The sequence below is a fragment of the Furipterus horrens genome, unplaced genomic scaffold (genome assembly GCF_987537825.1).
Source record: "Furipterus horrens unplaced genomic scaffold, mFurHor1.1.pri manual_scaffold_8, whole genome shotgun sequence".
In the NCBI taxonomy this organism is placed as follows: Eukaryota; Metazoa; Chordata; class Mammalia; order Chiroptera; family Furipteridae; genus Furipterus; species Furipterus horrens.
The window spans coordinates 107,605,711-107,633,580 of record NW_028327178.1 but is presented as its reverse complement, the minus strand read 5'-3'; the positions used below and the strand labels follow the sequence as shown (position 1 = coordinate 107,633,580).

The window sequence follows — 27,870 nt, the reverse complement described above, 5'->3', positions numbered from 1 at the left end:
AGTCCCCAGCACCTCAGCGGTCTTGTCTGTCAAGTGGGGCTCAGGACGGTTTGCGCCTCGTTGTGCCCGTAGCACTGAGCTCGTTGCATGCAGGTGCCCAGGCCATGGCTGCCATGGCCCCGCCACCAGCCGCGCCTCGTGCCTCTGCCCCTGCAGGTGATGGGCTGGTCCTGCGGGACGCCGGGGTGGGGGGTCAAGCTGGATCCGGGCTGTGGCGGAGGAGTGTTTCCATCCCACCGCCCGGGACCGAGGCCCCGAACTGGGTCCGGTTCTCACGCACCTGCCGGCGGGCTGTGCTCAGGACAGAGTTGCTGGTCTTCCGAGCTGAAAAGCAGCTAGAGGGGATCTCCAGGATCCTGCCTGGCTATTAAGACCTCAACCACAGGGACCCGCTGGCAGGTCCAAGGTGTCGCCCCCACAGTCCTGCAGAGGAGTGGCAGTGGGTCCTGGGACTGGACGGGGACTGTCCAGGTGCTGAGGCAGTGGGCACTGGCTGGCCCGGCTGACATCCGTTTCCCACGGCTCCGGCTCCTGCCTGGAGTGCCCCGCGACCGGAGCGACCCTCGGGCGCCCTGTCTCAGCTCCGCTCTGCGGTTTCAGGGCTGGATTCCCTGGAGCTGTGCGTGTGCAGAGTATTCATTTCTCTGAGGCCAGGGCACGACACCCTGCATCCCACGCGGGGGTCTTACTGCCCCTGGAGTAGACCGTGGGTGAAGGCCCCTGAGATCACGGTCTCTAAATAGTCTCTGAAGAGCCAGAGAGGGGAAAAATCGACTTTCCACCTTCCCACGTTGGAGATTTTAAAATACCCACTTTTCCATCGTGGTAGCACTTTCCAGGGGAAGGTGGGCTGAGAGACGCAGGGCAGAAGCCAGCCCTGGTGGTGTGTGGTCCTCCTCCTCCTCCTCCTCCTCCCATGGGTGAGGCTCCACCAGCCCCCATGGCGTCTCTGCGAGGGGGAGCCTGTGAGCCCCAGCCACACTCTGTCCCCAGGCAGGTGGCCATGGACTTGGGGTCCCCGGTGGTTCATGCCTCACAGAGAGCAGGGCTTTGGGGGAATCCAGGTTTCAGGCCAGAAGAAGTGGACCTTCTGGGTCTCCCCGCTGTTTCCTTAATTGGACGCTGCGTAAGGAGGAGGCAGGCAGGCCAGGGCTGTGCCCCTGCTTGCTGCCTCCCTGTCAGCTTGGAGGAGGCAGCAGGAACCAGGCCACCCACCTTGCCCAGGTTTGCTCTGCAGGTCCAGCAGAACAGGGGAACATGCGGCCCCCAAACGGAGCTTGCTTCTTGCAGAAATAGATCTGTGCTTGCTAAATTGAGACAGGATTGACGTCCACGTATAGAGGGAAGCAACTCCAGAGGGAATAGTTGCTGAAACCCGGAGTTATGGGCATGTGGGCTTTTAGTGCAGAGGTGTGTAAACCTTAAACATGTTATTAGTGCAATGACGTCAGGCTCTGTATTTTGGACTTACGTTGTGTTTGTCCATTTTTAAAATATAGCTTGATTGAGACATATACTTGTAAAGTGGACAATCCGGTGGTTTTCCGTATATTCAGAGTTGTGTGACGAAAACTACCGTTCATATGAGAACAGTTTCATCGCCCTCAAAGGGAGCTCTGTCCCCATGAACAGCCGCCCTTCCCTGTTTCTTCTTCCCCACCCGTTGGCAACGGCTGATCTTTCTGTCTCTGTGGGTCTGCCTCTTCGGGACATTGCGTGGAACTGATGTCATACAATGTGTGGTCCTTTGTGTCTGACTTCTTCTCCTTTACCTAAAGATTTCCACGTTCGTCCAGGTTGCAGGGCGTGTCAGTGCCTCGTTCCCTTTTATAACCAAATAATGGTCCATTGTAGGGGTTCGCCGTATGTTGTTCATTTTGTCGTGGCTATTTGAGTCATTGGGCTGTTATTAATAACGCTGCTACGCACACTCGTGTATATTTTTTATTCCTCTTGGGGAGTAAAGTCACTGGGTCATACGGTAAGTTCATGTTTCACCTTTTGAAAGACCTCTGTGCTGTTTTCCAAAGTAGCTGTACCCTCCAGCAGAGAATGAGGGTCCCAGGTCCTCCCCATCCTTGCCAACCCTTGTTCTTGCCTATGGTTTTGGTTTTCGCCACGCTACTGAGTGTGGAGTACTGTCTTACTGTGGTTTGGATTGGCATTTCCCTAAGATGTTGATTATCCTTGCATGTGTTCACTGGCTCCTTGTATATCTTTAGGGAAATGTCTGGTTCAATTTGGCCCTACCCGTTTTTGGAATCAATAGCACACAATCAATAGCTTTCCAATGCTAGCCTTCCAAATGCGCCCTCTTCCATTTTCGTGGTCAGTTTGTATAAGAAGAAATTATCTGTTGATAATTTGGTAAAAATACAGCATAAAACTGTCGGCGGGGGGGTGGGGGGGGTAGGGTCGCATTTTGTATTTTCCCAGAAAGGTACACACTACACATGCTGTTTGACAGCACGCCTTGCCAAGAAGTCTAGATTTGCACGGGCCCCTGGCGCAAGTCCGTAGCACTTGTATGTACATAATGTTTATACCAGCCCCTCCGTGTACTTTTCAGTCTTTCTGTTATAAACAGTGTAACCGTTGCTTGGGTTCCGTCTCTGTCGGGGACAAACCACCCACAACACAGTGGCTTAAACAATTATTCTATTGCTCAGGAATTCAGGCAGAGCTCAGCGAGGCGGTTCTCCTCTGCAGAGGCTGCAGGGTCCCTGATGAAGCTGGGTGGTCAGCGGGGGCTGGTACGCCCAAGGGGGCCCCTCCCCCCAGGGCTGGCGCAGTGACCCTCACAGACCTTGCCCCTTCACAGCCTCTGCCTCTTTCCCCTTCCTGTGAGCTGGCCCTTCAGCAGAATAGTCCGATTCCCTGATCCAGTGGCCAGCTTCCCAGAGAGAAGTGCTAAGCCTCTTCCATGCTGGCTCTGAGCATGGGGGCCCCGCCCCTTCAACGGGTCCTGCTGCTCACAGCAAGTGCTATGGTCAGCGTAGACTCCACCGAGCCATGGTAGGTCTACGTGAGGCGACAGTGACAGCAGGAATTTCTAATGGTCGTGGTTGCGGAAAATCTACAACTGGGGGCCTGCGGGTCCACTTGTCTGATGACTTCCGGAGTCAAATGACCATCCTTTGGATGGATGGGTGGACTTGTGGGTCTTTGGAAGTCTCACAGGGACTGGGGCCAGGACAAAGAGAGTCCCCAGGATTTCCCGCAGTCTCTCAAGGGATGGACGCCGACTCTGCGTCCCTGGTAGTAACTGCAGAGAAGCCCCAGGGAGCCCTGACGGTTTGTCCCCGGCTGCTGTTCACGTGGCTCTCAGCGGTCGCTGAAGAAGATGGCCTTGTCTTCACCTGACCGGGAAGGAAACTGAGGCTCAGGATTTACCTGGGTGGGCCTATTTGCCTTCTCTATTCCCCACCGCCTAGGTCTCATCCGCTCTAGAATTTTCTCTGCCCCGTGCAATATTGTGACAAGGACATGTACTGCAGGACTCGCCGGCTTCCTGTGTCCCTTGTCCCTTGGTGAGAGGGTGACTCAAGGCGGTGACGGGCTTCAGGGCTCAGGTTTTAGGATCACTTATAAGGTCTATCAGTGTGGACAAGTGGCTTTACCTCCCAACTTCCCTTTGCTCATTTCTGAAATGGGGACAATGATCTTACGGTTGGGGACAGTCAGAGAACTGGAGCCACGGAAGGCCCTAGTGTTTCAGCAGTGGGCCTGGTGAAAGAATGCATTTTGTTTCCTTGCCCCCCCCCCCCCAAAAGCCTTTCCCCCCTGTGTGGGAGGCCCGTGCGCTGGAGGTAAACAAACATGTCACAAAGGGCCTCTTCAGCTCCTCCTGGTTCTAAGAACCATTGTGTTCTAATATGATGCTCCAGGTGGCAGCGAGAAGTTCCCACTTTCCCACCTGTCTGTCTGGACGCGGCTGCTGAGCTGTTTCTCCACGGCCACGTTCATGTGGGCCAGCCTCACGGCGGGGCCTTCCATCGACAAGCAAAGCCTGTGTCAGTACCTCTGGCTTCCCACTGCAACAAGGCTCTCCTGTCCCGATGCCTTCAAAGGAAGGTTGGGCTCTTCCAAGCCTGCCTGGCACAGAGAGCAAACTGTGGCTGGGAGGAGGCGGGCCCGCGCATTCACGCTGATTCACGCATGAGTCAGCGCTAGCCTGTAACATCTGGCCCTCGGCGTCATGGCCTGTAATAATACAATGCTTAGTATCGCTTGGCAAGGCCTTCGTTCGTCAAAGGCCAAGTTCTGTTCCGTAAGGTACTATTTACTGTTTCTGCTGCCCAGGAGGGCCCGTCCGAATAGCCGGTCACTTTTTCCTACAAATAGCAATTTTCCGGCAAAGTCACCACCCGGGTCTGTGACTTCTGTGCTGTGGTGTGGGTGTTTGCACAGGGGCCCCAGGAGCCTGACTCAGAAGGGAAATTGTTTTGGTTCGGAGTGGTGTTTCTTCTCTCGCTGAATTGTTGAGGACGACTGATGGGGTCCTTGATCATCTTGGCAGCCCTCCCGAGCCAGGAAAGTCATCAGGGCAGGTTGGAGGTGAAATAGCAGGAAGTTCCTGTAAGCGTCACGTCTGTGTGGCCGCCCCCCCAGCCAGCTCTGGCGCTACCTCTGGAAGGGCCCCGGGAAGGGAGGCGTGGACGGGTCATGGGAGATCATCTCATCGCTTTTACTAAGTCTGACGTGCAGGTCAGACTGAGGGTCTTCAAAATCCCTGGGGTCTCTAAAAAGACTTCTTTGCTTCTGTAGTGTCTCAGTGTAGAGAGAGGACTTCAGTCTGGCTGGCTGGGAGACAACGTGGTGTCTTACGTTGTGGCTGAGTTTTGTTGGTCTGGGATCAGAAGTCCTTTTCCATTTATTACATTCCAGTCCATACACGATGCGTTGCCTAAATCAGCATTTCCTGAATTGGGTTCTGGAAGTTGATGAGTATTACTTAAAGGTGGGGGGGCGGGGTTTGAGGAGCCGGTGGTAGGGATAACCCCAGTTCCCATCCTGTGGGCTTGGTGATGCTGCCCGGCACCGTGGCGTGCCCTGCGTCCCATGGCCGAGGGCTGGGCATGGACTTGGCTGGGCCAACCTGATTCTCCGCCCCCAGACTTCTGGATGCAGAGATGCAAAGGGGGAAATACAGCTCAAGTTCATTCCTTCGACCGCCGTGATGAGACAGCCCGCACCCTCACTCCGGGCGTGACCCCTGTGTTTCTGAGTCCCGTTCTCTGCCCCTGCGCTGGCTGCTCTCTTGCCCTTCCAGTGGGTTTGGGGTAAAGCGACTGTGAGACACCCACAAACACTACCAGCTGAGTTCCCGCGTGCCTGCCCATGAGTCTCGTACAGCCGAGTGCCTGCTAAAGGTCTAATGTGTGCTGGGACGCAGCAGAGTTAGTTTGGCCAGCCTCACAGACTGGAGATCTCTAGGCCACACAGGAAAGGCGAGCGGGGATGATTGACCCTGGCTGGTGGGGCTCAGTGGGTTGAGTGCTTCCCTGCGAGCCAAAGAATCGCTGGTTCAATTCCCAGTCTGGGCACAGGCCTGGGTTGTGGGCCAGGTCCCCAGTTGGGGGCCTCGCGAGAGGCAACCACACGTTGATGTTTCTCTCCCTGTCTCCTTCCCTTCCCTTCTCTCTAAAAACAAGTAAATAGATAAATATAATCTTAAAAACAAAAAAGAAGGGACAGCTGAGGACGGGATGGGAAGGGATGCCGGCTGGTCAGCTCCAGCCGATGGCTCAGTGGGGATATTGCAGGGAGTGACTTCCCAAATGCTCTGAAATGACAGCTACCCCTGAGCAGAGGCAGTGTTCTGAAGAGCTGTCGCTGTCTTCCTGTGTGGTCGCAAGCTTGGGCTTACAGGTGGCCTGCGTAGGTTCCGGTCCTGCCTGGACGGTGCCCCAGCAGTGTAACCGGGCAGACAGCTCTGCCTTTCTGAGCCTCAGTTTTGAGATCTACACAACATGGCCCGGGTAATATTATCCACCTTTCATAGGTACGGTCAGGCCTCGGCGGCATGATGCTGGTCAGCCATTTCCGCCCAGGGGCCAGCCCCCGGTAAGTGCTCACTAGGACTTGTTACCTGTGATGTCTCTGTGAGCAGAGAGCATTCACCTTAACTTCCAGGAAAAGGAGGTCACTCCAGGTCAGACAAAGACTGCCAACGGCAGGAGCTGGTTGGGTGGGGTTCATCATTGTGCCCCAGTGCCTGGCACAGCGGAGGGGCTCGTATGTTTTAATTAACTGTCAAAAGGCTCAAAATATCGAGACTTTGAATCCTTAGAATTAAAAGTACAAAAGAGACGTTAGGATACTTTATATGCTAGAAGTCTACCTAGGAATGCAAAATCCACCCACCCATCCACCTGCTCATCCGTCTATCAATGCGTCTGTCATCCATCCATTTATCCATCCTCCACCCCCTGCGAGGTCAGCTGTGGTCCTGCCTGCTCCACCGTCGCAACATGCGAGGATGAGCGAACTAAAGGGCCACCTCTGTTAATAACCTCCGTCCCAACACCCGGTGGGCTCATGAGGCCGTGACGTAGCCTGGAAATGAAGAGCGTCTGTGCTGGAGCCCAGTTTCCTGGGCTCAAGACCGAACTTGGCAACTTCTTGGCTCCATGATCTTGGGTAAGGCACGGGTTTACCACGTACTTAACGGAGGTGACAATATCCCTACCACTTGGGGTAGAGAGACAAGAATGAGAGGACATATGTTGAACGCCTGCGACAGTTGTCCCCTGGCAAATGGCGGGTAAGCCAGCAAATGTGAACTGCTGTCCCCTGAAATGTCCAGCAACACGGAGGTCGCGTGATTCCTGCCTCCCTGGACTCTGCATCCCTCTGAGTCGGGCTTGCCCTGTAGCCGTGCCCTGTCCCCTGTGTGGGCCTCTTTGTGCCTCTCCTGCAGTCCCTGCTCCCACCACAGCCGCTGAGGGGTCTCCACGCCTGCAGCTGGGTCTGATGCTCCCCGTTTGGGGGACCAGCAGACCTCTTACTGCCTCCCCACCCTACATGGTCCCCGTCTCCATCCGCGTCTGGCTGCATCACCGGGTGACTGAGCCGTGACCTGCTGACCCCGAGCCTGCCTCTCCTCCTCTTTTGCAGGGACTCGGACCTGTTCCTGCTTGACAGCCGCACCCTCTGGGCCTCCGAGGAGGGCTGGCTGGTGTTCGACATCACCGCCACCAGCAACCACTGGGTGGTCAACCCGCGGCACAACCTGGGCCTGCAGCTCTCCGTGGAGACCTTGGATGGTGAGTGCCCGGCCGCTTCCCCCACTGGTTCTGACGCAGCCTGTACTCCGGGACTTACGCAGGGTCTCCGCGTTGCTCCCATCAAGAGCGGCTGCCCCCACCCCGCCCCCGCCAGTCCTCAGAGTCCAGCCTTTCGATCCACACTGAGAGCGGCCGCTGGCCCCTATGCAGAGACGATTATACAGCCGACTCCTGCGGTGTGGGGTCAGGCCTCTTTGCTCCCAGCGTGGTCCCACAGCCGTGGGGTTAGACCGGCCAACTCTCGCCCACCCCAGGGCTGCGGCTCTAGAACCTGCCCCAGGTGACCGTCTGCAACATGCCTACCTGCCTCCTGTAACTGACATCACGGGACATCCTGGGCTGTCCCGTGCATTGCAGAATATTTAACCGCATCCCTGGCCTCTACCCACGCAGCGCCCATAGCCGCTCCCAGCTGTAGCACCCCAAAACGCCTCCAGACGGTTCACAATGGCCCCTGGGTAAGGACCGCTGCACTGACTGGTGCAAGGCATCAAGCCTCTCCCAAGGCACAAATCCTTGGGGAACTGGCCGTTCCCCTGCCCCCTCGAGCACCATTCACTCCCCTCCACACACCTGTCTTCTCCAGGACGGGCAGACGGGCAGGTGCGTGGGGGGCTGGGGCGGGCCCGGCTGTGCCCGCTTCTTCTTCCCCAAAGTGTATTTCTATTAAGTGGGGATCGCCTGGGGGGGGGTGTGTGTGTCTTCTTCCTGTACCTGTTTTAAGGAAAAAACAAAAACAAAAAACAAAACACACTTATTATAAAGGAGGTCAATGCATGCCCCTGGCTCAGAATTCAGTGGCCTCTCTTGGGAGCCTCTCCCCAGCCGCTGAGTTCCGCCTCCCAGAGGCAGCTGCCATTTTCATGCCCCTGGGGACATCTCTTCAGAGACGTTCTCTGGGTGTTTAAGCAATTACATGTAAATTCTGCTTTCCTTTTTTATTTTTCCCCTACAAGTAGCGGCGGAGCGTATACAGTGTCTTCACCCTGCTTTTTAGGCCCCCTGGGGACTTGTCTTGGAGATTGGTCCTTTCCAGCGATTAGAGAGCTTCCCTATTTGTTAAAGGCCATTGCGTGTTGGCGTGTGTGTGTGTCCCTGCCTCTCACTCACTGTGTGACTGCACGTCAGAGCCCGAGCCGCCCCCCTCCAGCGTGCAGGTGGGAAGAGGGCCTGGGCTGCTGGCTTGGTCTGAGGTTAAAGGCGTCAGTGCAGAGAGGGTTTAAAAACAGTGTCTTAACACGCATGGGAGCCCCCGGGACATGTTAGAATTGCAGATTCTGATTCAGCAGGTCTGGGGCGGAGCCTGGGCCTCTGCATTTCCAATCAGCCCCCGGGCGACGGAGAGCCTGCTGGTCCGCGGGTGGGGCCTTACGTGGGGGGTGCTGAGAACAGGGCCCAGCTCACGGGGCTCGCCCCAGAGGAGAGCTGTTATTATTTTTATCGCTGCTGCTGTTGTTACTGCTACCAACAGTGCCGTCCCCAGTCCCCTTGGGAGGGATGTCTAGGTGTTCTCTGGTCTCTTGTTCTTATAAACAGGGCTGCAGCGGAAAACCCCAGGGCACCTGTCCTTGTCCCCTCCACGAGTATAGCTCTAGGACAAACGCCTGCCAGTGACACTATTTGCGGATTTGAAAGATATTGTTCATTTGCACCCCGTAGGGGTCACTCCGTGGGCGTGGGCACCTGCTCTCCGGCTCTGTCTACACAGGTTCCCGAACTCCTCCCTCCTCGCTGATGCCACAGGCGACGGACAGGACCCTGTGGCTTGGCTTGGCTTTTCTCTGCCGTGTGTGAGGCAGAGCCTGTGCATCCTCAGGTGCGCCCTGTCTATTCACATCTTCTGCCCCCTGTTCTCATCCGGCGTTGGCCTTTTTCTTCTTTATATTTTAGAGACATTTGGCGCTTTGTGACTTGAGCAGCAAATAGTTTCCCAGTTTGTCCTTTTCAGTGGGGTTAACGCTGGGGTTTGCTAAGTGGATTTAGACAACGTAGCTGAGTTTTATAACCTCCTCCTTTATCGCTCCGCAGCTCTGCCTTGCTTCCTTCCTATCAGAGGCCACTCTTGTGGTCTAGAGCCGCCCCCTTTGCCTGAGCTTCAGAAAACCAGAATTACTCGCCAAAGGCCACGAGCCACATGGGAGGGGACCACAGAGTTGAGGAGCACACTTGTCTTGTTTTGTCTCCAGGCCGGTCTTCTTTCTAGTGATGGTCCCCTACCCTCCTTCCCCTGTCCACACCCCTGACACTTAAAAGTGGGTCTTCAAAGGTGCTAGATGTCCCCTCTTTTTATTTGGGTTGGCCAACTATGTCTGCTGGGTCACCTGGGCCTGCCGCTTGCTTTTGTGTGGCCTGTGAGCTAAGAATAGTTTTCACATGTTTAAATGGTTCCGAAAAATCAAAAGAAGACTATTTCATGATGCGTGAAATTCTATGGAACTTCCACTTCGGGTCCATCAGTGAAGCTTTATTAGCGTCCAGCCACACTCATTCATCGTCGTCGGCAGCCGTCCGTCTCGAGAGACGATGGTGTAGCTTCTTAAGAGTCTATCAGCACCGCCGAGAATGGCTGTGCAGTCCGACTCGGGAGTGACACGGTATCTGTCTCCTCCCGTGTTGAATCGACATCTTGCGATGACGCTGGAGTGTCCTCTCCAGTGAAGCTGAAGCTACAGAGCCTGGGCGGGGTGATATGGAGGGTCTGCTGTTGCCCATGCAGCAGACCCGGCCACACTCATTGGTTTCTGTCTTATCTAGGGTGGCTTTTGTGCCACCACAGCAGAGCTGAGTACAGCAGTCCCTCCCTCTATTACGGTTCACTTACGCGGCCTCACTGTATCGCGGGGTTTAAAAAATATTATATTTAATTATGTATCGTGGATTTTTCGCTCTCTCGCGGGATTCTGCGGTACTGTATACGTATGTTGTTAAAGTTATGTAGGTTTAAGAGTCTAGAAAGTAATACTCATGGTAAGTGAGGGAATACTGTAGTTCTAACAGATTCCACGGCCCACACAGCTGAAAATGCGTATTATTTTCAGAAATACTACTTACAGAAAAAGTTTGTAAACCCTGCTGGGAATCCTGGTCAGTTAAGTGAGGAAGACAGATTTCTCTGCAGAACTTACCAGAGCCTTTATTTTGCTGGTGTCCATTGTGACTCTCCTGACGGGGAACACAACGCAGAACAATTCTAGCGTATTTGGCAACAGAACCACTCAGCTCTTCTTTTTCCTTAAAAGCCCCCGTGGGACGTATTGGGGATGAGGTAGACATGAGGCTAAGCTAGACTCAGTTTCTCTCTTCAGGGAGGCGATTTCCCTGGACTGGTAGATACTGGCTGGACCTTCCACTCGGCCCCTGTGGGGAACCTGTGCCTCTCTGTTCTGCCTGCCCTGCCGAACTCAGCTGCATTCCCCTAGTGTCAGGTTTGCCACCTCTTTCTCCCCCAAGGTCGGGGTCCTTGTGGCCCTTTGCCTCCAAGCCCTGCCCCCGCGCCCCCAGGCTGTGGATAAGGCAGCCCAGCCTGTCCGTCAGAGCGTGGGCTCGAGAGCCGGTCCGACTCCCCAGATTCAAACCCCAGCTCTGCAGCTTCTAGCCACGTGACCCAGCGTGAGTCAGTTAATGTCCCTCATCTGGAAAATGGGTTAATAATAGCTTCCACCTGCCAGGGAGGTTGTGCAGAATTAGCTGAGCTCGTGCAAGTGAAGGACTTAATTGCTCCATCCGTGGCAGCGCCTCTGCTTGGCACAGAGTAAGTGCTGTGTGCCATCCTCTGTCCCCTGTGAGCCACGCTGTCCTCAGGGAGCTGGGTGCTGTCGTGACCATCCCAGGGTGCAGGGGAGGGGACTGAGGCCCCTGGCTGTTGGCAACAGTGACGCGGGTGGGCCCCCTTCCATCCTAAGGAGGCACAGACCTCTTTTCAGAAGCTTTATGTTGGTGAGAGGGGAGCTCCCCACCCACCTGCTCCCCAAATGTCGCCGGAGACCACCCAGGCAGCATGTGTCTGCTCCCTCTTCCTCTAGCCGCGGCCCTCCTGCTAGTCGCCCCTTGGAGCGGCACAGCTGGGTGCACGGCTGGGCCAGGACCCTGGGGGACCCTGGCTGTTGCCCGGCTGTTCTTGCCGGATCCCCTGTCCCGGGAAGGAGGGCAGTGGACTTCCTGCAGGACTGACGGAAAGAACCGCGACAGAGGGGGGGCCAGGGCTGCACCTGACTTTCCTGGCCTCCCCTTTCTTTAAAAAAATACTGAAAATTATGTTTTATGACCATGTTGATATAAAGGCAAATATAATTCTGGCAGGATTAAAAATTAAAACATGTTCTCTGACCCTAAACAGTTCATATTTTTTCTTCTGATTTTGAGAGACATTAAAACAGTTTCATGGGCCCCTAAAAGAGTTGTGGGCCTGGGCACGGTGCCCAAAGGACAAGTTGGCCGTGGGCCCTGCATCCCAGGCCGGGGGTGATGCCCAGCTCTCCCTGCCCTGCCAGCACCTGGCTTCAAAACCAGCTTCCCACAGTCAACAGCCTCTTCACCTGCCAAGGAAGAACATTTATTCACTCAACAAACTCTCGCTGCTACCCACACTGTGGCAGGGACTGCTACAGGCCCTGGGCTGTGGCCCAGACAGGACACGGCTCTGCTGTCCTGTTCCGATTCTCTCAGGAAGAGGCAGAGGTCAGGGCTGAGGCCGTGAAGACGAGTTCTGAGTTCTGAGGACGGCGCGGGAGGCCTTCTGGCTGCTCTCCGGGTCCGCATGCTCGGTGTTCCGGACGCCGCCTTCCTCCCAAAGCCGCAGGGGGAATGAAGACTGCTCTGGGCTGGGGACTCCTTCCTCCTTGCAGACGCAGAAGCATCTAGTCATTTGTTCCCAAGATGAGGACTCGGCATCTTGTCCTCGTTCGTGGGGTCCCCCTCCTCTCCCTTGTCCACCAAAGAAATAACGGCGGCTCAGGAGGGCAGCGCGGACCAGCCCTGCCTCTCGGGTCCCACCCTTCCTCCTGGCGGGCCTCCAGCCGCTGCCCACCGTGCCTTATGCTCCAACACCAGGAGCCCCCCTGTCTCTGCCTCCTGGCGCCAGATACATTCTGGATGTCTGTGTGTAGAGGGCCTCGGCAGCTCTCCTCGGGCGCGGGGCATGGGTCCCTCTTCTCCATCACCCCAGATGGCATCGGATGGGACTGCAGGGCGTGTAAGGGGTTGGGGGCATATGCTGCTGAGGGATGATGCGCGAGGGCCAGCAGCTGGGAGCCGCCCGGGAGGTGAGCCGCCAGGCCGGGCCGCCCGCCCCCGGAGCAGCTGCCTGCAAGGTGCCTGCGCCCTCAGGATTGCTTCACATCCTGTTTGTGCAGAGCTGGGGTGGGAGGGAGAGGGGCCTGGGTGACCCGGAGGCTGGGTGGGACGTCTTGGTGGGGACAGGATTGGGCAACTAGGCCCCAGCAGATGTCACAAGTGTTAGCGACAGTTCTGCTTGTCACTTGGGCCTTGGTCCATCAAGACAAGTGGCTGGAACTAATGTTTTGCACAATCGACGAGGAACATTCTTCCTCTGTGCGTGGCCTCCTAGGGGCAGCAATGGCCTTGGGCCCGGAAAACAAAGGCACCCGAGCTGCCGCCCTGTCCTTGGGCTGGTTGCCCTCCTTTCCCCAGAGGCCCCGGTTGTGCCCCATGATGCCCCTGGGCTCTTCCCCAGGGCCGGGCCTGCTGATCCTGCTCCTGTCACCAGTCCCTGTCCCCAGCTCAGAGTCCTGTGACCTTCCCCGAGGCCTGCGTCCACACCCAGCTGGCTAGCCCTATGGAAGGCCTTACTGCTTGCGCCGTGAACCCTCCCTGCTCCCGCGGACCTCGCAGGTGGCCCACACCCATGCCAGGTGGACTTGCCTTTCTGCGTTTTCCCTGACAGCCATCTGGGGTCGACCGTGGGTCTGCGGCCGAAGGCTCAGGCCCGAGTCAGGCGGGCCAGGGTGTGGAGTCCGTCTCTGCCCTCCTTGGTGGTGGCTCCTGAGTAGATGACTTTGTGCCTGGGACCCCCCCCCTTCCTCATCGGTCAATATGGGATCAGGAGTCCTGCCCACGGGATGGGCTCAGCGCGGTGCCGGGTTCAGAGCAAACACACCAAAACGGTGGTTCCTTATCTTGGTTGAGAGCCGCTAACAGCGAGAGAACCAGCTCTGCCAGGGACACGCTCCTTGGCAAAGAACAGGCAACGGGATGTGTCCTCTCGTGCGGACATGCGTGCTTTTCTGTACGAGTCTGGAAGGAAGTGGAACTGGGGCCGGGGAGAGCAGAGGCCAGTAAGCTCTGTGTCCAGGACCGGCCAGTAAATGTGTCAGGCTTCGTGGGTCAGACATTGCCTGTCCCAGACCCTCAGTTCTGCCGTGACGTGTGAATGCACACAGGCAGCGTGTGATGAAGGCACGTGGCTGGGGTCCCGTAAAACTCTTTGCAGAAACAGCCGGCGGGGTGGATTCACCCGTGGGCCGCAGTTGGCAGACCCCCTGGGTTAGAGTGTGGGTGGCAGTGAGGACGTCTCCTCTTGGCCTTGCATGTGGTGTGAGCTGGCGTTGCGGCCGGAGGCTCCTCGCATCATGGCTGGCAAGATGGCTGCATCTGTGTCCTTGAGGATGGAGGAAGGAAGCAGGCGGTGGGCTGGATGGAGAATGTTCTCGTCCCGTGTCTGCCTTTTTAGGGGGGAAGGCGTTTCCAATGCACCTGCAGCAGCCGCCCTCGGAGGAGCCGCCCATGAGGCTGGGAAGGGTCGCACTGGCCGCCTCCTTGGGCGGAGGACCAGGGACAAGGGGTCCGGACGTGGCGCTGGGGTCTTCCCCGGCAGCTCCCACCTCCCTGAACGCTCCTAGGGTGGGCCCCCTCCACGCAGCTCTGCAGTGAGCAGGGCCCGCTGGGACGGCCGCCCCGGCCTCTTGGGGCAGCAGGAGGGCTGATGCTGAGGCAGGCAGACACCTGGAGCCTGCAGAGACGGCGGGAAATGGGCCCCGCGATGGACATCGCTCTGCTTCACTCACAGAGGCGAAAATACGGGCCACACGAAGTCCTGTCCTGGGTGTTTCTCATGATATCCCTGGAGCTCGCCACCGATGTCCTTCCCCAGGTGAACGGATCAACGGTCTGCGAACAAAAGGGACAAACCGCTGAAGCCTGCGGCCCTGGGTGACTCTACCACCGAGGACGGCAGATTAAAACAAGCCCACGCAAAAGCCTGGAAGTCCATGTGTACAAAATGCCGGGAAAATGCAGAGCTACAGGGATGAGACCAGGTCAGCAGTAGCCAGAGGCTGGAGCGGGCTGACTAGCAGAGGTTGTCCCCTCAGCACTGCTGCCCCTTCGGACGGGACTGTTCTCTGTCGTGGTGACGGTCCTGTGCACTGTAGGACGGCCAGCAGCATCCCCAGCCTCCGCCCGCTGGGTGCCAGGGGCACCTTCCCCAGGCTGTGACAACCGGAAATGTCTCTGGACAGTGCCACCTGTCCCCTGGGGAGCAGGATGACACGGGCTTGACGCACAGAGAGGAACAGCAGGAGGAGGGGGTTCTGTGGGGGGTGCCGGGGCTGCTCTACCTCCTGATAGAAGAGGGGATCGCATGGGTCCACCCGTGTTAAATACAGTCGGCAGGTCTGTGTACAAAAAGTCAATTTTATACTATGTTAATTTAAAAACTAAATGTTTAAAAAGGGGAAAAGCCAGAATAACCAAACACACCAGAGAGAGGCAAGCCATGAGCGCTGCCTGGGCCCCCTTATCTGCCTGTCCAGTGGCCAGCACCCCCCCCCCCACCTCCGTGGGCTGCTGTCTGCGGGGCACCGGCCGGAATCCTCAATCTGGTAGACCTCTCCATCCTAGCTTACCTGTGGGATGCCAGGTGAAACGTGAATTTCAGGTAAACAACAGGTAATTGCTTAATGAAGGATGTCCCACATATGGCAGCCATCATTCATTTATCTGAAATTCAAATTTAACAGGGTGCCCTGTATTTCTATTTGCAAAATTGGAGAACCCTATTCTTGGAAAAATCTTCAGGGTATTTTTTTTTTTAAATCTATGACCCCTTGGCTATAATATAAATATTTTTCAACCTCACTAAAGACACAGACCTATGTTAAAATAGTGTGTGTGCGTGTGTGATATATATATATATATATATATATATATATATATATATATATATATATATATATATATTTCCCCCCCCCCTCCAATTAATCCTGCCACCTCCATCTAGCTGGGCCTGGCTCCCTCCTCAATGTGACTTGCCCTGGACATTTATTTTCAAATATTGTATTTATTTTTAGAGAGAGGAGAAGGGAGGGAGAAAGAGAGAGAGAAACTTCAGTGCAAGAGAGAAACACTGACCGGTTGCCTCTCATACGTGCCCTGAGAGCGGGGACCAAACCACAGCCCAGGGGTGTGCCCTGACCAGAAATCCAACTAGTGACCTTGGTCTTTGATCGATGACCCCCAACCAATGGAGCCACACCGGTCTGGGCTGCCCTGGACACTTGATACAAATAATCCAAATGGACACTTGCACGTGCTAAGTAAAACCTATATGTGTAATATAAAATGAGAAGGAATTCCTCTCCTAGCCAACCCCCATGTCCTCTCCCCCAGTATAAGCTTTCCTGACCCTTTGGGGGATATTAAACTAAAAATGAACTTTATGGGTGAACATACCCACAGACGTGCGCATGGGCTTTAAATTCCTTTCCTCCCACTGGTAAATCACACCGTACCGTGCTTGGCCGCTCCGTCCGGGGCTGATCGGAGGGCCCTTCCTTCTGTGGGCTCCGTGAGGGCCTGGGCGTGTCTTGCTCCCTGGGCGACCACAGGACACGGAGCAATGCTGGCCCCGACCATGCGCCCGGAATTCTTGTAAAGAGATGCATGCGTATCTTGTGTGAATAGCATCCCGCGTCTGTCCCTCGGGTTTTGCAGTGAAGGGCTTGATGCAGTGACTCATCTGTGCGTGGCCCTCTAGCCTGGCTTACTTTGGGGAGGGCATAGGAAAGCCCTGGCTTTCCACCTGGGACGTTTTGCCTCCCAGAGGACACGGATACGTTTTGGGGACCACCAGGGATGCTGCTTCTGCTCACCTACAACACCCCTGCAGCCCCTGAACAGCCCAGACGCCACTTGCCGGCTGGAAAAGTCCGCTGCGTCTTCCATCCTCTGTTGAGTGACCGTCTCTGGGCCCAGCGTGCAGCTTCTACCCGTGTGGCCCGCGCAGGCTGGTTGGTGGCAGGCGTGGGTGCAGCGACCCTGAAGACCCTCCACTTTCTGCTCCACCAGTTCCCCCGCTCAGGTTGTGGGCCCGGGCCCTGGCTGTCCTGACAATGCCCGAGCGAGCCAGCCCCACCCTCCGCCACCCCAGCCCCCGCTTCCCACCGAGAGCGTGGGGTCACTGCATCCAGAGCAGCGTCACCATCTCAGGCAAGGCATTTTTATTTTGCCCTTAAAAGCCTTCCAGGGGGGAATGCAAATCCTTGGGGCTCCGCTTTATGGTTCTTTTTACAGAACCGCTCCAATTATAGAGGGGTGAACTCAGGGAAACCCCGCTCAAGAATGCAGGAGAGCAGACGTTAAAGGGGTTAATTTGGGGGGAAACAGTGGTGGATGGGGGAGCTTGGTCTTTGAAACACTCGGCGTTAAAAAAATAACAAAGCGAACCCCTGGTGCTGGTCTGGTCCTTGGGAGGCCAGGTTTCCTGACTTCCACCCGTCTCGGGGTTCCAGGTGGAGTTCATTCCAGAGGTGGACGGCCCAGGGCTCTGGGAGCCCTGATGCTGCCGGCCCCTGAACCCTCTCGCCTAATAGGGAGGAGTCCTGGCTGTCGTGGTTATGCAGCCTCACCTGCTGCAGGTGGTGCTCCTTGCTGCCCACCTGGCTGTGCAGGCGTGGGCTGTCCTGCCTCCGAGGACAGATGTCCTTTGTCCTGTGTCTTGCTTCCTCTTTCTTTGGAACGTTCTCACCACTGCAGATGACATTATGTGCATCTTGGCCAGTGGCCTCATTGCTGGCAAAGCCGATAGGCTGCCCGTTCTCCCATCACACCCGATCCATCGGCAGAGCGCAGGACACAATATCTCCATCCGCTTGCTCCCCTCGGTCCTTCGTCGGGGTCCTCCTTCCTCACTGGGCACAGGCCCTGACCTCTCTGTGGTGGAGACGGGCGCCTGGCCTTGCGCTCTGCCCAGGGAGCGCATCCGGTCTCCATGGCTGTGCGTTAAGTGGCGGAGGCAGGGCCTGAGCCCAGGAAGGCTGGTAACCGGGCCAGAGCGGGTCTTGGTTCCAAGCCTGTGTCTCCCCGTGGCCACGGAGCCAAACCCAGGCTGCGCTGTTCCGCTGACACCTTGCACCCCTCCTCTGGGCTGGTCGTCCCCCCACCCCGCTCCCCACCCCTGCCTTGGTTCCCCCACCTCGTAGAGGGCCCGTCCTTGCTCCAGGGGCTCAGGCCCAGAGCTCAGAAGCCACATGTAGCCTCTTGCTTTCAATCCCTCAGCCAGTTCCCTCAGTTTTCCCCTCAGACCAGATCTAGGATGGGTCGTTTCCCAGGTTGTGGGTACGACTCTGCTTACACGGTCACTGGGTAAAAGGTACATGGGACCTCCCTGAAGGCCTTTTTTTTTTTTTTTGCAACTTCCTGTGAGTCAGTAATTCTTTCAAAACAAGACTTTAAAAATGCATTCTAAAGATGGATTTAAAGATGAACTACTGAAGAACTGCCCATTTCTGGCTCCCCATCCCCCACCACCCAGGACCGCCGCAGCCTGGCCCCCGGCTCCCGTTCTTGACCCTACAGGGCAGTCTCCGGGGCAGCTGAGGCGGCCTTCTGCAAACACCTCAAGCTGCCCACTCCTCAGCTCTCAGACCTGCATAGTTTCCACTTCATGCAGATTGTATGAGTGTCCTGGGGCTGCAGTAACAAAAGACCACAAACCACGGGGGCTTAGAACAACGGAGCCTTATTCTCTCACCACCTGGAAGATGAAGTCCAAAGTCAAGGTGTCTTCAGGCTGTGCTCCTTCCAAAGGCTCCAGGGAAGGGTCCTGCCTTGCCTGTCTCAGCTCCTGGTGGCTCAGTGTTCCTTGGCTGTCTTTCATGTGTGTGTGCGTGCGTGTGTATGTGTGTGTGTGTCTGTCTGTCTCTGTCTGTCTTCACATGGCCTTCTTTTAAGGATACCAGTCCTTGGATTAGGGCCCTTCCTAATCCAGTATTAATTAATCTTAACTGATTTCACCTGCATAGATACTGTTTCCAAATAAGGTCACTTCCTGAGGTCCTGGAGGACATGAATTTAGGGGGACACTATTCAACCCAGTAAACAGAGGAAGGCAGAGTGATTGCTGAGGTCTTAACGTTCCCCCCCCCCACTTATCTCTATGCGCCTCCTTCGGCCCCCCTGCTCCAGCGAGGGACCCGTCTCCCCGAACACGCCCACCGGGCTCCCACCTCCGGGCATTTGCGTTTGCTGTGCGCTCTGCCTGGAATGCCCGCTCCCCAGACAGCCCCGTGGCTCCCGCCTCCCGGTTACCGAGTCCTCTGCTCGGTCTGCCCTTCTGCGCGGATGGTGGTAGTCAGGGGGCTGCAGGCAGCTGTTCCCGCCTGCCCTGGCCCGGCCAAGGATCGCCCCCACCTCTTGGCAGTGGGTAGATCGCGTGACCTGCTTCGCACAAGGACATGTGAGCAGAACTGTCCCTGGCCCGAGACCTCCTGCAGACCTCAGCCCAGCTCCTCAAGCTCCCCGGCTTCGTTCTGCCGTGAGCTACCTGAGGCCCGAGTTTCCTGCCAGCCCGCCCAGGGCGCAGGGAGCTTTCTCTGTGTGGTTCCCACGGTGTTATCAGCTGCTAACAGAACCGGGCATAGAGCCGGGGCTGGGCGGACGGGCAGCAAGCGCGTGAGTGGACTGCGAGGTGCGAATGATCCCCCCACCCCCCGCTAACCGTGTCTTGTACGCACCTGGCTGCTTCCGGTCTAGGGCAGAGCATCAACCCCAAGTTGGCAGGCCTGATTGGGCGGCACGGGCCCCAGAACAAGCAGCCCTTCATGGTGGCCTTCTTCAAGGCCACCGAGGTCCACCTTCGCAGCACCCGCTCCACGGGGAGCCGGCAGCGCGGCCAGAACCGCTCCAAGACGCCCAAGAACCAGGAAGCCCTGCGGATGGCCAATGTGGCAGGTACACCCGGGGCGGGAGGGTCCAAGCCCAGAGCCCGGGGGCTCAGGGGGGCCCAGCGGGGAGCGACGGGAAATCGCACTGCACGGATGGTTCAGAAACCAAAGCAGCCGGAGGCAGGGTCCACAAAGCCCCCTGCTGCGCAGTGCCCACCCCTGACCTGGGCGCTGGTCCTACATCCTCTGAGAAACGCAGGTACCAAAACACGTGCGCAATGACGTCAGCCTCGCCAGTTTCTGAACAGACGAGCCTGTGGCGACAGGCCAGTGAACGGGAACTGTGGGAACCCGGGGGGAAGACGCCACACCGACTCCCCGGGGAGGCGGCTGCGGCCTGCGGAGTGGGCAGAGGGAAAGTGGGGGGCTTTGCTGTATCTTTAATCTTATTTCTTAAAGGGAAAAATATTGGTAACGTCCGGAAAACTGGAACACTTGTTAAACAGGGGTTTTTCCAGCCGGAGTCTGCCGTTCAGTGCTTTGGGTTGGTCTCGAGGCAGGGAAGGGCCCCAGGCAGCCTGCACCCCGAAATCTGCCTCATGTGGTCGGCAGCTTGTTTCGCCTCCCGTAGCCAATTTTGAGCTTTCTGTTCATTTTCCTTTTTGAGAGAGAGGGAAAGACCGGTTGCCGTGGTTGGTGAAGGTTTTGGGAGTGGGCTTCTTGGCTCCACTTGCCACCCAGGCGGGCAGCGCTGGCAGATTCCACCCCAGCAAAGACTCCGCGTCTTGGAGTTCTGTCAGGGGTTCCTCAGACACTTAGAATTCAACACCCAGCTTCCCCACCCCGTCCTCCCCAAACCCCCGGCAAGCCTCCACTTACATAACCCGCAGGCCGAGCCCCTCACTACCTCCCGCGGCAGCTGTTCTTCCTTGCCTAGAACCTGCCTCCTTCCTGTGGACTTCTGCTTCCTGGCCCTATTCGACGTCCAGCTAAACCCTGCCTGGAAGTTTGATAAGAAAAGAAATACGGAGGCCAGGGCCTCCCCACAGGCAGGTGTGCATGTGCGTGTGTGTGTGTGTGTGTGTGTGTGTGCGCACGCACATGCATGCATGCACATGCCTGTGTGAAGTGCTTTACTGCGTGGCAGGCCGGGCGTCCTGCTGGAGGGCCACACACAGGGGCTCCTCGCATGGCAGCCCTTTGTGCGCTGGAAGGAGACGCGCCCCAGCCTGCCGCCCGCCGGGGAGCGCGTTCCTGCAGGCCCCCCACCCCGAGGCCTTGCAGGGCCCCTCACACGCTGTGATTTGGGGCCCAGAGCCCGGGTTTGCTGCCTCCCGCCCACGCTTGGGCCCAGCTCCCCGGTAATTAGCCATTTTCACCGGATGACCCTCGGGGATGGGAGCTGCGCCCCAGCAGCCATAGTAACTCGTTGGCCGCTCAGGCGGGGGCTCCCAGAGGCGGAGGAGACAGCAGCCCTGCCTCCACTCGCCTGCGGACGGGACTGGGGGTGCAGGGGGCTGGGGCCTGCTTCTGGAGCACCCCTTCTCTTCCCTTTATGCTCCCACGTCGCCAGCTGCTTGGTGCTGGCACCCCATAAAGAAGGAGCTGGCGCTGGGTGAGGGTTCGGTGAGCAGGACGTGCCAGGATTGATTGGCGATGTCTGCCGGGAGCAGAGGCAGGGGCAGGCAGCTCCCTGGCTTAAAGCAACGCCCTGATGTTTGGCTTGATGTCCAAAGCCACGGCCCAGCAGAGCAGAGACAGTCGTGGAGAGGCGGCTGGGGCAGGGGGTGTACCTGAGAGACAGAGACAGAGGTTTCGACATGTTTACAAATGCTCAGTCCCCACCCCCAACGCCTGCAGACCTGACTTCCTTCTGGAAAGCCCCGGGGCATCAGTTTCACTGCTCAGAAACCTCGGTGCTGTGTTTTCCTGGAAGGTCCGTGGGATTGGACTTTGTGCCCCCTGGTTGACTCTTGCTTGTAGTGGGGATGAGGGCTTTGTCCCAAGCCCTGTCTGCCCCCCATCTTGCCCCCTCCAGAGGGGCGGGCATCGTGCAGCGGGCTGGCCTCCCGCGGTGAGGCCAGTTGACAGCAGACCCCTCCGGGCAGCCCCCTGTGCCCAGCGTAGGATGTGGATGGGCTTTGACTCCCTTATGGAATCCCGGCGGATGTCAGCTTCTAAACCACCTTGTGTATAAAAGAAACCAGTGTCCACAGAGGGGTCCAGAGGCCTCCGCGAGCTGAGGCTGTGGGGGAGCGGTGGGGGCCTCGGCCCCTCCCTGCAGGACTGTTGGCGGGGGCCGTGGAAATACAGTGGAAGGTGTTTATGTCTGAAAGGTCACCCTGCAGCCACCGGCTCGGCTGGGCTCACAGCACTGCCGTAGGCTGAGGGGACTAACGTGTGCGTGTGCTTCCTGACCCTCTCTGCCATCTGCTCCTCCATGCAGAGAACAGCAGCGCTGACCAGAGGCAGGCCTGCAAGAAGCATGAACTCTACGTCAGCTTCCGTGACCTGGGTTGGCAGGTAATGGGTGCTTCTCCAAGGCTGTGGGCTGCGCCCCATATGTACGGGGAGTCCTGTTTCCCTTCCACCTGCATCAATTAAGACTCCGGTATCAAGTATCCTAACCAGGGGAGTGGATTAGGGTAAGAGTATGGGGTCCTCGTGACACCCAAGAGCATAAATGTGGCTAAGACTCAAGCCAGAACCAGGAACCCAAACACCTCAGCTGCTGAGCCCCATTCTGCATGTGAACCCTGTTTCTATCCTGCACTGGCTGCCCCTCTCCGACGTGTGCTAGAACCCAGCCCCCAGCCCATCTGCCCCTCCTCCTCCGTGATCAGATCCCCAGGGAAGGGACTGATTGGCTCAGCTTGGGCCCGGCGCTCACTGAACCAATGCGCTGTTTCGGGGGTCGGATCGTGGCACAGGGACGTGGCTGCCCTTCTGGAACCACTTGGATGGAGTGGGGTGGAGGGCAGGCGGAGAGGGGTGAGGGTCATACAGTCTAACAACTATGAGCCCCTTTGACCTGCTGGGTCCTCTTCCAGGACTGGGGGGCGGGGGAGGGGGGCAGCCGTGAGCGTTGCAATGGGCCTGCCTGCACGGAGCTCACATGTCCTGGGCAGGGCATCATGACAAGGTCGCCAGGTCAAACGGGAGAGCCCCGGTTCTGCCCTGGGGATCATGCCCCAGTACACTCCCAGGGCTCTTGTGCGCACAGCCAGCGTGGGCCCTCCTCGATTCTGTCCTCACGCTAAGGGCAGCCAGTTCACGCTTGAGTGCTGCGCTGAGACGGGGCCCCAAACTCCAGGTTCCTCGGCTGGAAGAGCCCACGGACTTGAGTCTGTGGGGGGTGTATTTATGGCTAGGACAATCTTTCTGCACAAACCCAACCCTAAAGAAAGCATGGCCGCGTGCGTCCTTCCTCAAGCAGCACATGGGTGCTGGGCACCGTGCTGGATTCTCTACCTCACTCTCCCCGTGATGGCTTATTAGTCCCCCTCCCAGGCAGGCCAACTGAGGCAGGGCGGTTGTGTTCACACAAGTTGTTACCACCCAGAAGAGGTGAACTTGGGCCACCCTGGCCGCCCCTCTCTGTGTCACCTCCCTTTAAAACCAGTGTCCGTCCCTGGCTCAGCCCCTACCCCGCGGTGGTCTCTTCTTCATTTTGTATTCTATGGGGACCACCCACCTCTCCTGCCTCTGCAGGGCCCACTGCCCGCTCAGGAGGCTCTCTCTGCCCTTGGAGGCCCCAGAGTCTGGCCCACAGGAGGGTTTTGATCTGTAGGGTGGGGCCTGGAGGCTCACACTCCCCTCACGCCTCTCCCCGCAGGACTGGATCATCGCGCCCGAGGGCTACGCTGCCTACTACTGTGAGGGGGAGTGTGCCTTCCCTCTGAACTCCTACATGAACGCCACCAACCACGCCATCGTGCAGACGCTGGTGAGTGGGGCCCGCTGGGGCCAGCGGGGCCGCTAGATCACGCCGAGGCTCCTCCACGCTGGGGCCAGAGTAGACCTCTGCCCAGGGCCACGTTGGGACTTTCAAGGGCCCTTTTCTCTATTAAAAAAAGGTTAAAACTTATATTTTACTACGGTGTTGACATAAAGATGTGTTTGATCTTCCACCCTGAAGTCCCCAAAGTTTGTTTATTTCTCCTAATTTTAAAAGAGAATAGTTTCATGGGTCTCTGAAGTTATCATGGGCAACCGTCACTGTGCCGATGGAGAAGTGGCCGCGTGGCCCTGGCCCTGCCTGTCTGGGGGCTGTTGTGCTTGTCTGTCAGCCTGTCTGCTCCATGTCTGTAGGCCTGTCCTTGCCCCACAGTGTCTGGTCTTCCCCCGGGTCAGCGGCTTGAGAGCTTGTCCCCCCGCCCCCACCCCCAGCTCATGTGTCTGCCTCCTAGCCTTGAACTTCAAAGTTCAGTTGTTTGAGGGTGTTCATGGTGCTTGTTGAGGGTCTCCTGTCTATAGAGCCCTGCCTGGGGGCTGGGCACAGCACAGAGGCCAGTGCAGACCAGTGCGGACGTGGTCCCTTCCTCAGAGCCTCGTCTTCCAAGGGAGGAAACATCGGTAAACAAATGAGGAAACCAGAGAGGGAGGAAGGGACAGGAAGATGGCCAGGAGGAGATCAGGATAAAGAGATGGGGGCGGGGCACGGGGCTGCTCAGGTTGAACTTCATGGGGTCGTTGGAGGACTCGGTGTGATAATGAGATTACAGCTCTTAACACGGTGCCCTGCATTGATGACAAGAATTAGATGTGACTTCTACTGCCCTGCCAGCCACCATAGCAATCAGAATTAGGGACTTGGTTCTCTGGGGTCCAAGGACCTTGGTTATCTGGCTCCCTGCCCTGAACATTGTCTGGGCCTTTGCTGATCACTGGCGATCCTGTCTGCCTTGAATGCTTCTGAGGACAGACAGCTCACTACCCAGGGCCATCCCTCTTCCCTTGTCCCTGACCCATGTGTTCCATTGTGGAGGAAAAGCCCCCCTAGGCCCTTCATGTGGACCAGGCTCCACCCGTAGAGGGATAGCCTCTATTTTTCACATTGTTTTCCAGGCAGTCCCTCCCCAACAAACTCCGAAGCCTATTTAAGCTTGAAAGTCCCTGCACTAGAAATGAATAGTTGTCCAGCCTGCTCTGTGGCTGGACCGGCTCCTCTGTCCCACCGAAGTCCTGCCCTGAGGACCCTGGGAGGCGATGGGAGTGTCTCCCAGGCTGCCAGGGACAGGCAGCCCTTTATACTCCGACCCTGCCTCCCTGGGCCTGTGAGCACCCCCTCAGTCCATGTTTCACCAGAGACCCCGAGGATCAGACTGAACCCTCTGATTATTCTGCAATGGGGGTCATGTTTTCAAAGGGGGTGACTCCTTTTCTTCTAGGGAGTCCTAGCAACATGTAAACAAAACGAGCGGACATCTGGGATTGGCTTTAAAATTATCCCCAGGTGAAAAAGATGGGGGAAGGTTTCAGTTTTAGGCTTTGTAATTGTCCCTAGTAACACATTTAGAAAGTGTGCTGGCCTGTGTTGGAGGTCACAGACCAGAGGCCAGAGAGCAGAGGCCTTTCACTGGGCACACAGGGTGTATTTAGGAAACCTGGCAATTTCACCTAAAAACAAAACAACTAAACCTCGCCTGTCTCGGACAGTGGACGCATCTGATCGCACTGGCTTTGGTGGCTGCGGTCAGGTTGTGGCCGAAGAAGAGAGACCTTTAGTTTGACCCAGTCCTCACTATTCCCTATTGCCCACTCCTGGCCTCATTCACTCATCCGTGACCCTCCTGTGGCCCCTGTAGGCATCTGACTTTGTTGGCCCCGGACCCTCGTCCTCTGTAAGGCACACAGAAGCCCAGGAGTCAGAAGGAGCAGTAAATCTGAGCTCCTTCCTTTATTCCTACCTCTGGGTGTTCTGCTTTCTTGTTGATGGCTCCCAAGTGTTTGCCCAAGTTCCTTTCCTCTTATTTCTATTGTTCAAGAGGCAAAATAGTCCAGTGGGGCCTAGACCTGCGTCATCAACACGGTGGCTCCTGAGCACTTGGCCTGTGCCCTGACCGAGTGACCCTATGGTCTCAAAGACTGAGTACCAAAGAAGGAAAACATCTCATTAATGACTTCTTTTATACGAAGTATGTGTTGAAATAATAGTATTTTTGAAACACTGAGCTAGATTCAATATAGCACTTAAGTTCATCTTACCTGTTTCTTCCCCACCTTTTTAAATGTGGCTGCGAGAACTTTTAAAGTTACACGTGTGACTTGCATTGTATTTTTTCTTGAACAGGAACAGCACACGTTTTCTGAAAAGGGCCGGAGAGTAAATATTTTTGACTTCGAGAGTCATAAGTCAGAAGGGCTCAGCTCTGCCCTCGAAATGAAAACGCACCCTATGAGTGGGCGTGGCCGGCTGCCAATAAAACTATTCGTAAAACCAGGCTGTGCGGCCGACCCTGGCCCAGCCCAGTGGTTCTCAACGGGGGCCGGTTGTGTCCCTTGGGGATACTTGGCGTTTAGCAACACTTGTGGGTGTCGTGATTGGGGGCTCAGGTGGGGCGGTCCCGACTTCAGAGCCCAGGGGTGCTGCTGAGTATCCCACAGTGCCTGGGAGAGCCCCGCGCACCCCGGGTGTCTGGCCCGGCCTCTGACTTCCCGGCTGTGTGTTGTGCAGGCCTGTCCGTGGTCCCCTCCCCTGTGACACAGCGATCTTCGCAGCGCCAAGTGGGTACACGTCACGTGCTTAGAACAGGGCGTGCCGGGCGAGTGGCCCCTCAGTCAGTTTGCCCAGGCAGCGCGTGTCCCCTGCAGACCTCGGGGCCGGCGAGAAGTGCCGGACCGTGTCTCACCGCGGCCCATGTTCTGGTGTGTTCCAGGTCCACTTCATCAACCCCGAAACGGTGCCCAAGCCGTGCTGCGCCCCGACCCAGCTCAACGCCATCTCCGTCCTGTACTTCGACGACAGCTCCAACGTCATCCTGAAGAAATACAGAAACATGGTCGTCCGGGCCTGCGGTTGCCACTAGCCCCTCCGGAAGTCAGACCCTGACGGTGGGGGCCCATTTTCCTGGCTCCTACACCTCACTGCCCCACGTGCCCGGCCGCCCACCTGGGCAAGGAGCCGGCAGACCGACCGCCCTTTGCGAGACCTTCCCGCCCCCGCCCCAGCTTGGACGGTGTAGGAGCATTAAGGACTTGGAGAGGCAAATGGCTTTTGATCAGTGTTCCGTTGTCATTCTGTGGACAAGATTCTACACGCTGCTGCAGGCAAAACCCAACAGGAAGAAAAATATATCAAGAGAAACTGCCCGGCCGCGGTCACGGTCACGGTCACGGGCTGTGACGTCTCGACCGTGCACTGACTTGTCCCCAGGGTACTCAGGGGTGTCTTTCGGCCAGGCCACCCAGCAGCGGAGAAGGGGGTGTGGCAAGGGGTGGGAACGCGCGTGTGTGTGTGCTGAAGGAACGCTGACGTGGAAGTTCCTGTAATAAATGTCCCAATAAAACGAATGAATGAAAGTGGTTAGGATGCTACAGATATATTTTCCTAAGCAGTTTATTCCCCTCTCTTGGTTTGCTCTGATTTCATAAACAGAAGCTGTGGCTGGTGGAGGGAGGGATGGCCCCCTCTTCATTCCATTTGGGTTTCGTCTGAGGTTTCCAGAGACCCCGGGTTTACATGGACTTGCCCACATCTGAGAATTGGCCAGGAAGGGCAAGGGCAAATTTCTTCTCAGAGGAAGAGGTGTGCTGACCTTGAAGGAAAACACTTTGTCATTTGGCTGGGCGTGTGATGGCAGAAATTAAGACAGGCACTGGAGCCCCAGCAGGTGTTTGCAAGTGGGTCTCCAGCCCCCCTCTGAGCCAGGACGTCAGTGTGAAGGGCAGTGTGGGGGACGACAGCATTAGACGAAACCTGCAACTTGACCCTGAACCCTGGCTGTTTAAGGACGCACCAGGGAAACCTGGCTCTTGATAGGGCTGTCATCCACCCCTCAAGTGGGCTCACCCGTTGTTCATTGATAACCATGTTCTGAAGTCAGGGTTCATATTGGGCTTCTGAGGTCCCCTCTTTTCATTGGGAGACCCCTACTGTGGGGTCTGCAGGCAGGCGGCTCCTGGAAGCGTAGCAGAAGGGATGCTGGGTGCCGGGCGTGCCGGGTGCGAATCTCCAATGGAAGGATCTAGAAGCCTTTGGCAGTGACGTCCTAATCTAGTGTCCTGATTTAAAGGTGCCATTTCTGACGTGGCTCTTGGCAAGAGCCTTCCTCACCTTGGCCAGTAGGTCCCCTAAAGAGTGTGCACCCCACTCTGCCTCCGGCGCCAGCACACGGCATGGGGTACACAGGGCTCTCTGTGAACAAAGACCGGGGTCACTCAGAAGGTCCCTGGAACCTGCTGTAGTGGGAACTGTTCTTCCATCCTGATTCAGTTGGTCACTGGAAACTTTGGGGAAACTT

At 56.9% G+C, this 27,870-nt stretch overlaps 1 protein-coding gene across 1 annotated transcript in view; it reads left to right on the top strand.

Moving 5' to 3' along the window:
* Positions 1-26,932, top strand: part of BMP7 (bone morphogenetic protein 7) — a 72,086-nt gene extending 45,154 nt beyond the window's left edge. Inside the window, exons 3-7 of the mRNA XM_090286596.1 lie at positions 7,120-7,268; positions 19,278-19,475; positions 21,855-21,931; positions 23,244-23,354; positions 26,287-26,932. Of these exons, the coding sequence (XP_090142722.1) occupies positions 7,120-7,268; positions 19,278-19,475; positions 21,855-21,931; positions 23,244-23,354; positions 26,287-26,436 (685 nt within the window). The 3' untranslated portion in view covers positions 26,437-26,932. The remainder of the gene's footprint in view (positions 1-7,119; positions 7,269-19,277; positions 19,476-21,854; positions 21,932-23,243; positions 23,355-26,286) is intronic.
* Positions 26,933-27,870: the final 938 nt, after the last annotated feature.